General features: G+C 34.7%; 1 protein-coding gene across 1 annotated transcript; it reads right to left on the bottom strand.

Moving 5' to 3' along the window:
* Positions 1-4,264: 4,264 nt before the first annotated feature.
* LOC141678362 (cell division control protein 2 homolog A-like) lies at positions 4,265-10,215 on the bottom strand. The gene is made up of 8 exons (XM_074484662.1): positions 10,069-10,215; positions 9,811-9,995; positions 7,657-7,777; positions 7,001-7,174; positions 5,844-6,007; positions 5,570-5,657; positions 5,433-5,486; positions 4,265-4,669 (listed from the first exon to the last, which is right to left on the bottom strand). The coding sequence occupies exons 1-8, from the start codon at positions 10,075-10,077 to the stop codon at positions 4,580-4,582; spliced, it is 885 nt and encodes a 294-aa protein (XP_074340763.1). The 5' UTR covers positions 10,078-10,215; the 3' UTR covers positions 4,265-4,579.
* Between the last annotated feature and the right edge of the window lie 207 nt (positions 10,216-10,422).

Genomic DNA, 10,422 nt, shown 5'->3' with positions numbered 1-10,422 from the left:
CCATTTAGAGATAAATTTTCACCAAGGGCTGAAGCTTGTGTTTTTCTTGGTTACCCTTATGGGAAGAAAGCTTTCAAAGTACTTACCCTCAATACTATTAAAATTCAGTTTTCCAGGATATTCATTTCCATGAGTCCATTTTCCCTTTTGTAAAACCACTCTCTTCATTATTTCTTCCATAATCTCTCCCATATTTTATTCCTCATAATCATGACATTTCTACACACACTAATTCATCAATTGACACAAATTATGTTCCATATTTTCATACTGATAACTCATATGCACAATCTGTTGGACCATCTTTGTCCACTTCACCATCACATTCTACTCATGAACCACACATCTCACCTTCCACCAGTTCTACAAATATTCCTCCTCCCCCAGAAATCAGACATTCCACTAGACAATCTAAACTTCCTGTGTATTTGAATGACTTTCATCCTTACACTTCCACCTGCAATGATACCATTTGTGATCATACTATCACCTCCTTGTGTGTTACTCCCAATACACATTCCCCAATACAATCTGTTTGCTATACTGTTCATATTAATCCCTCTTTGCCTCCTGATGAACCTGCTACTTATGCAGAAGCTTCTTTATATCTTGAATGGCAAGAAGCTATATTGCCAATGAATTTTTAGCACTAGAGGCCAATAACACCTAGTCCTTGGTACCTCTTCCACATGGTAAGAAGGCTATTAACTATAAATGGGTTTTCAAGGTTAAGCATCACTCTGATGGTAGTACATAGTGTTATAAAGCTCAGTTGGTTGTTAAAGGGTTCACTCAGAAGGCTGGGATTGATTTTACAGAAACCTTTTCTCCCGTAGTCAAGATGACCACAATCAGAAGTCTTATAACAGTTGTTGTTAAGAAAGGTTGGAAGATGTCTCAGCTTGATGTAAATAATGCATTCCCCCATGGAGATGTTCATGAGGATGTTTACATTAAGCTTCCTTCTGGTCTTGAAGTTTCTGATACAAACCTTGTTTGTAAACTTTTGAAGTCTCTATATGGTCTTCGACATGCCTCAAGAAATTGGTTTGAAAAATCAACTACTGCTCTTCTTTCTTTGGGCTACACAGCTTCCAAGAATGATTATTCTCTTCTTTATAAAAAGTCTGGTTCTTTTATCATTTATCTTGCTATATATGTTGATGATTCTTATTGTTGGCAATGATGATCCTGAGATCTCTCACATCAAACATTTTCTCGATTCCACATTTAAGATAAAGGATCTTGGCACGCCACACTATTTTTTGGGCTTAGAATTTCAACCTGTTCCTAATGGAGTTGTTCTTACTCAAAAGAAGTTTGCTACATATTTACTTTTTGAGTTTGGTTGTCAACAGTTATCTTCTATTATTTGTCCACTAGATCTCACTGTCAAACTCTCCCCTGATATATATGTGATCCTTATTCTGATCCCTCTACTTATAGACGACTTGTGGGAAAATTAAACTTCTTGACAAATACTCGTCATGACCTTGTCCATGTTCTGCGTCATCTCAAAACTAATCCTTCTCAAGGTCTTTTCTTTAATTCTTCACCTTCATTTGCTCTTGAGGCTTACTGTGATGCTGATTTGGCCTCTTGTTCCTATACGAGACGATCGGTCAGTGGTTATGCCGTTATTTTTTGTGGTACTTTAATTTCTTGGAAATCCAAGAAATATCACACAGTCTCTTTGTCCTCAGCCGAGGATGAATATCGTTCCATTCGCCGAGTTACAGCTGAACTAGCTTGGCTACTAGATTTTTCACGAGCTTGAGGTTTCAGATGTTCTACCTGTTTCGATTGGGCCTTTTGTTCTAATACGAGACGATTAGTCAGTGGTTATGCCGTTATTCTTGATGGTACTTTAATTTCTTGGAAATCCAAGAAATATTACACAGTATCTCTGTACTCAATCGAGGCTGAATATCGTTCCATTCGCCGAGTTACAACTGAATTAGCTTGGCTTATAAGACTTCTTCACGAGCTTGAGGTTTCATATGTTCTCCCTGTTCCTGTTAAATGTGAGAATCAAGCTGCAATTTATATTGCCAAAAACCCGGTTTTCCACGAACGAACAAAGCATATCGATTTAGATTGTCATCTTGTTCGCATTAAATTGCTTCCAGGCCTCATTTCCATATCCTATCTATCCACTCATTCTCAGCTTGACGATGTTTTGACAAAACCTCGCACGGGTCTTCATCACCATGACAATATCTGCAAGTTGGGTATGAATTCTTCCCCCTCCAACTTGGGGGTGTTAGGATAGGGGTGTAGACAACCCGATCAAACCGACCAAATCGATCTGAATCGGCCTTATTTCGGCCGATCCGAATCGATTTTTTTCAACCCGATACATATTTGGGTTGAGAAAATGTCAACCCGATTTAATTGGGTTGGATATGGGTTTCGATATATTTAAACTGATCCAACCCAACCCGAATAAAAATATACTTACACGTTAATGTGTTAATTTTATAACTGTGAATATGTTTAGGCGTAATAGATAGGCATCAAAGGCTCATCTAACTATAGCTTATAACATCAGTCCCCAATTTTTAAAGAATATGCCACTGTTTTCATTTATCAAGTTCAATATTTAAAGAATAAGTATTATCACTCTCTTTTAGATGTTTAAGCCATATATGACATGGATGATTGTAATATTTTATTAAACTATTTTTAAGTATTTTAGATTTTGAGACTTTCTGCTTTATTCTATAATTATTTATATTAGTTTTGAATATTTACCAAACCGATCCAAACTGAAGTATTACAAATTGGTTTGGGTTACAAATTTAAAAGGTTCAGTATGGATTGAAATTTTGAAAACCCAAATTAATTGGGTTAGATTGCTAAATTCCCTTAACCCACCCAACCCCATCCGTATACACCCTAGTGACATATTACCTGACACACGTCATCACAGCACAGCTGGACTTATTCATTTTCTATATTGTAAATATTATATAGAAAGTTAGTTGGGGAATAATTTTTTTCCCGCAAGTATTTGACTTGTATTTATATACATTCTCTGTACTCTTTTTCATTCAATTCAATACAACATAATCTCACCACTTCTTCTCCTTCTCCATCACAGCTCCACACACATATAGATACACAGATTGTTACAGGTTTCGCACCTTCGCCTCTTCTAACCCAAACATTATACTGGACCTTTCATTGGGCTGGTCGGTTAGAAGTGTGCTATTGGGGTATTGTGGCATTATCATCCCGTATTTTTGATATCAAACCATCATTAAAGAAACTCACACTTCGTATATTTTTTTATGTAAAATTGTGTTACCAAAATAAAGGTATTATATTACACATTGTCCCCTGGTTACGAAAATCAAACGATGTAACTTCACAAAAAAACACCTCTAGTTGCAAAGTTTTAAACCAAAAACGTGAGAACTATATGTTGCAAATTAATGAGCAGATGTATAGTGAAAAGATGTCGTATAGTGAGAACTTTAGTAGAATGGATATACCCTTCTTCTTTTATGACTGGGTATAGTTTCCTCGCATTTTTTCTGGAAATAATATAATTAAATTGCCTCTTAAGTTTATAGGAGGGAAAATCTAATTTTATCTCCAACAATTCTCCTTAAATTCACTCTCTATTTATCTTTTAATAATTAACTATATACAAAAGTAATGAAAGTCTTTGAAGTTGAGTGCATGGTAATGAGTGAAATAATATAATAATGAGTAAGGAGGGATCATTGGCTCCTCAACAATGAGGAAGAATTTGAGGCTCCTGAAATAATAGAGAGTTGCAAGAAGTTCCTTGGAGAAATGTTTTTGCTTTATTTTCCTCAAAATTTGACTAAGGAGCCTGGCATAACATAGTGTTGGAGTTGCACCGATTTCTCTACTTGTGCAAGTTTGTAATTTGTAATCTCCTATCATTTCTAGTAATCAGGACTGCAATAATTTTACTCTGCAATTTATTGCAAACTCCTACCAAATAAAACCTTAAAAGTTCCAAGTAATCCAAGCAAATAGAAAATTTAGACGAAAACAGAACCTGCCAAATAGTTGAAGAATACACAAATTTTATGTTTACAGAATAACTTCCAACACTAGTTTCTTCGCCAACTTATAATGTAAAGTACAGTCAATACAGTTCAACATATTCGTCAATCTTAGCTTGCGTACATATATACAATTATAAGAATGATAAGCTATAAGCTGAAACATTTCTTTGTCCTGACGAACTGTTGGGAGATCTTAGAAACATGACAGAAATAATAAATGTAAACCCGTGAAATAATACAATGCACACCAAACAAATTCATTAAATAAGAGATTATCCAATGTATGCCTAGTGACAGTACAAAGAATTACAAAAAAAACATGTGACAATACATGTTTCTTTGAACATTAAGCCCGGAGATCAGGGATGAGATGATATATGATTGTTCTACAGCCAGCTTGGATACAATAAGAACCCCGTCCAAGGAAAAGGAAATTAAACAACTATCGAACGCTCAAAAAACAAGCACACTTTTCTTGCAAAATCAAACGCAAGAAAAACATCAATATATAAATGCGGCCAGAAAGATAGGACTTAAGGAACAGTCCCAATATCCTTGAAGTATTCATGCTCAAGTGCACTCCTGGCTGTAATTCTTCTGCTCGGATCCAAGCAAAGCATTTTCTGCAACACAGTGCACAAGAACTTAAAGAAAAATCGTAGATGTCTAAAAAAGTTATTATTATGCATTGTAGGATGAGGGGTATACACTATGCTAAGCCTTGCAGATGAGGGGTCATTATTATTATGAATTTGTATATACAGGCCAACTTATTATCGTATTAAATAATATTACAAGAAATAAGGAGCATGATGATCATTAAGCAGGTACCAGATAGGATGATAATATCCAGGGGAGCTGGCATATAGTTCATAGAGTAACATGGTGCATATACCCAAAGGTAGATATTATGTCAGAACATATACCTGCGACTTTCATTTTTATCTGTTACATGAGAATAAGTGTTCACGAGACACAAGTGAGGAAAGAGGCAGTGATTGAAAATGAAGGAGTGCCCAAGTGGTGAAATTATTAGAAATAGACGGAGGGAGAGGGGGAGGAGAAGGGAAAGAGGGAGAGAGGGTAGTAATTGATAACCGATAGTGAGTCTAACTGTGGGATTTGAACTAAGAACGGACATCGGACTTCCGAGCCTTGCTCTTTTTTATTTGCTGCCTTGTGTATTACAATTAAAAAAGGTCAAGGCCTTGTTCCTATTTTGGAAATATTAAGAGAGGTTGTATGATCACAATCTATTTAAGAAATTTACAAAACTCAACCGTGTTTACTATACCAATTTTATGAAATGCAAGATAAAAAGAAAGCTAATTATAGATCATTAACTAGTCATTATATACACATAAAAATAGAACATTTCAAACTCACTTTGAGGAGATTCAGACCGGCCAAATCAAGATTTGGGATCACATTTCCCAGCTCCTGTATGTTAGAGATGCATTAATAAGGTTCCAAATTATGTAAAGGACCAATGTAATAAACATCATATCTACAAAAAAAAATACCTTAGATGGCCATCTTGGAAAGGAAGACTTAAAATCAGGGAGAGATGTAACTCCAGGCCAGGTATCCTCATTCGGGGTACCCGTAATTCTTCATTGAATCAATCATAAAAAGGAAAAAACAACTCAAAATCAAAGGATGAAGATAATACAGTGCTGTATACAGGAGAATTCCCAATCAAATTTCGTTACAGGCCGTAGCTAAATATGTTACAATGCTGAAAAGTATAAGCTTAAAAGCAATGGAAAAGAAAACAAGACTGGAAAGCTGCAGAACCTGAATATTCTAAATAATTGATCAATCTCAGCTTCCCCCGGAAACAATGGCTGCTGGTTCACCATCTCAGCAAAAATACAACCAACTGACCAGACATCAACAGGTGTGGAATAGTGGCGAGATCCAAGAAGGATCTCTGGTGCCCTATACCAAAGTGTCACAACCTAGAAAAAAAGCATCAAAAATTTTGTAACAGAATAACACTAACAACTTATCCAAAAATATAAAATTAAAATGACAGTAATATATGATGTGAAAATATTCACCATGGTTCACAAATTCTAAAAAATGTATCATTAAAATTATTTACCATCAAAGCCCCAAGATCAATGGTAGCCAAAAAGAATAAAAACTTGCAAAATTAGGACAAGAAATCAGAGCTTTAACATTCAAAGATGATATCACTTATTTTACCTTGTAATGGGTTCTAAAAATTAAGGCATAAAACGGATAAGTCGTCAGTATTGAGCCAAACGGAACATTGAATAAACAATACAGAGCAGCTTTAGCACTTTTTATACATAATTTATTTTGAACTGAATCTGCCTTTGGAGTAACAAGTCAATACTGTCAAACTAAAGAAACTTCAACGAAAGTGAAATCCAAAAAAATCACCTGCTTTCCTTTTTACCAAAAGTTTAAAATTTCACTAATGGACATATCCGGAAATAAAATTGAACACTTATTACATTATTTTTTTTTAAATAAACATTACTACATAATTTAATATTAAGCTCATGGAGACTGACATATTTATTAGCTATATAGATACTTTCCATAGTCGCCCACAATCATTACTCAACAATTTAGTAACATTAAGAGCATCGTAAATATCTACTTTGACAGATGGAATATAAGAATATTATTAATTAATGTCTTCAACATTTTAATGTGGCAAAATAATTTGTGATAAGGAAAAGAAAATGTGCCATAAATAACTGGGATCAGGGAGTAATAAACTGCAAACTTAAAATACTGACATTAGCAGAAACTAACACCATATGTGCACTTATAATACTTGGTAAACTTGGTGTATTGAACATTATCAGAAACTAACACCACACAATATATGAACTAATAATAATTGGTAAACCATACATGAACTTGTAATACTTGGTAAACTTGGTGTAATATACATCAAGCAAGTAGAGTAATACCTCGTGTGTAAATGTTCTGACAGGAATTCCAAATGCCCTGGCAAGTCCAAAATCTGCAAGCTTTAGAGCATTGGTACGTCGATCTATGAGCAAGTTTTGGGGCTTGAGATCCCGATGCAGAACTCTATGGGAATGACAATAAGCAATACCACGAAGTATTTGATACAGAAACATCTACACAATTAAAAGGAATATTAGACCATATTTATAAGAATGACAGCAAAACATTTCATTCAAGAAGAATGCTTACAAATAAGAGAGGAAAAACATTAGCCGTCAAAGTTTTATAATTTTAAGTATACAATGAGAAACAAAAAGCAGAAAAACTGTAAGCTTGACCTCATGCCAGTTAAAAAAATTGATTGCATCTGGGGGTTGGTGTGACATCCTTCTTTTATGCATACGTAACATACAAAATAAAATTATCTTCTAGCAACAAAAATATTAGCGACTGAGATTTTGTGTATTATATACATGCCCGTACAAATACTACTAGTAAGTAGTAACCTGTTTAATACTGTTAGTATGTTGCCATTTCAAGTGTTGGCAAATATCTCTATTAGGCAAGAAAATAATTAATCGTTGTAAACTTAAAAGCACAATTTGAATCTTGTGCACAGATTATAACAACCTTCACAAACAAAAGGCTCACTCACCTTTATCAGACGTGGATCCTTGGCAAACTCTGGGCATGAATCCATATGTTTCTTCAAATCCAGGTCCAGATATTCAAAAACCAGATACAACCGTTTTTCGCTGTGCACGACATCTTGTAACCTGTCGTTAAGACAGTATCAACTTCAAGTACATATACAAATCAAAATCCATTAGCAATCATATGCTGGTACACAATACGGACAACTAGAGACCAATGTATACAATAAATGGTTGCAATCTGACCTTGACTGTTAGAGCATAATAAACAAATTCAGTAAGGGTTAAGTGTATTAATATTTCCAGAACATTCTATCAAGAACCACTTTAGCAAAAATTAAACACCAATAAAAGAGAAAGAAAACATTATGTACTCTTTCTATGCAACAAATTTCCCTCAAGCCTAACATTAACACTTGATGCTAGCGTCTCAGACAAGTTACATGATGTCCAATGCTTATAAGCTAACATGTAATCTGATGAAAACGTAATAAGACACAAAATATTACCCTAATACGAGTTCTCGGTTCTCAACAATGAAAATACAAATCCAATCCAATGTAAGAAAATAAAAACACTAAGAATTCCAAGTGCATCAGAAGATTTTAAAGAATCATTGCATTAACATCACCCACCTAAATGTAAAAGTAATAAATGAACCGCAATAATAAAAAGGAAAGAAGGTACGAGGAACAGGAGATTGCAAATAAATCATTTATTGGACTCAAGTTCGTCCATATATTTAGTATAGTATTCGTGTCGATGAATGCAAGGTAGTATGATTTTGGAACAAATTGTAATTATTAAGGAGTCACCCAGATGCAATACCCTTATTGGTACATCATATCACACAAATTTGAGCATCTTAAACTAATCACTACAGACACAACTGAACTAGTGAGACTAACTAAATCGAAACATGGTACGGTGTACATATATAATGATATCAGTTGTAACTTGGTTTATACTTTTATTTAAAAATGGAGTCGTCTCCCTCCCTCTCTCTTCTGCATCTCCCTCAATTTCTACCTCTCCTCTTCCATTTCTCAAATAATGTCTCTAATTCTCTCTATATTTGTCATCTATTACTAGTTTACTGTCAGTTACATGCTAAATAATCAGAAAACACCAAACATAAAAAAAACATTTACAAAACATATATATCCTGACATTACCCCAACTGGGCCAACTCTTTAATTTGCTTCGAACACCCATGTTGGACACTTGACACTCGGACATGCGCATGAACGCTCGGACACTTTAGCCAAAAATATGTAAAAATAAAAAATTGCCCTGAGTCCGATACTTCTTATACATGTCCATGTTTCATACGTGGTCCCATAAAGTAGGGTACCAACTTCATTTGTGGTCCCAATGTTGCATAAAGCATTATATCTCTATTATTCTTATATTTTTCATTTTTTCTTTTCAATTATTGAAGTTGGCATCTTGGAGTGCCAACCATTGGAGTGTTTTTTAAAAGAAGGGTGCTAAAAATGATATGGAAGAAAGAGAATATAAAATATAATATTTTTGATTAGGTGGCAAAGTCGGCATCCTAGGGTGCCAACCATTGGAGATGCTCTTAGCGCCTTTTTGCGCTTCATGAGCGCCTTTTGGACAATCTCAGAATCGCACTAAATCGTACATTTTTTAATCACACCTTGCGCCTAAGCGCGAAGCGCCATTAATCGCGCAATTAATCGCACCTTTAACAACACTGTCCTGACATTAGTCCAACTCTTTATTTTGCTTCGAGCATCCATATTGGACACTTGACAATTGGACAAGCGAATAAACACTCGGACACTTTAGGCCAAAAAGATGTAAAAAAAAATTAAAATATTGTCCCGCGTCTGATACCTCTAACACGTGTCCATGTTTAAACACTACTCTCACAAAGAACATTTCATATTTTGCTACTTCACATGACTGTACTTAAAGCTTTCTTCGGAACATAAGATAATACCAAGCATCACAAATTCGTATGTAGGTAATTACAAATTAATTTTGTGAAAGTAATTCAAAGCACATTGTTAATTCACAATGCAAGACAATCAGAAAGTATATTAGCTCTGTGGCAAAACACCATGCGAAACATTATTACAGAAGCAGAAATGTATAATCTAGAGATCTGTAACACACATGTTCAGTACCTGACAATATTTGCATGCTGCATTTCCTTCAGTAAAGAAATTTCTCTAATAGCAGTGCTTGGCACTCCTTCATCTTCCTGCTCTAGTCGAATCTTCTTTAAAGCAATGGTTTCATTTGTGACGCGGTCACGAGCCTTATAAACTACTCCATATGTTCCTTCACCAATCTTCTCAACTTTTTCATACTGTAATGTTTAAAAATTCCGGTAAATATAGGAAGGGAATATTAACGAGTACAACAAGATGGATTCTATTTACCTGGTCCATTTGATCTCACTCAACAGATAACTCTGCATTGAAAAACAAATCAGGAAAATGCAAATCAATGACGATTAATGTTTGTGCATTAGCCCAATGCTAAAAATGTGAAAGAAGAATTTGTAGAAAGATGCTTTCTAAGGATAATATAATCATCCGAAAGATCCACAGCGCTAAGTAGTAGCGCTGACATAGTAGTAATAAATCTAACAGATAAAATAGAATAGTATTAACATATATTATAATTTGGACCAATAAATGAAAGGTGAAAGCATCTTTAATTAGGAAGCAGTCACGCACATTTACAAGAATATTGGAAAGAAATAACAGACACCAATTCATCATAGATTGACT

Source organism: Apium graveolens, chromosome 8, assembly GCF_009905375.1.
Source record: "Apium graveolens cultivar Ventura chromosome 8, ASM990537v1, whole genome shotgun sequence".
NCBI classification, from domain to species: domain Eukaryota; kingdom Viridiplantae; phylum Streptophyta; class Magnoliopsida; order Apiales; family Apiaceae; genus Apium; species Apium graveolens.
The sequence above is the reverse complement of the archived record's forward strand: the minus strand, read 5'-3'. Positions and strand labels throughout refer to the sequence as shown.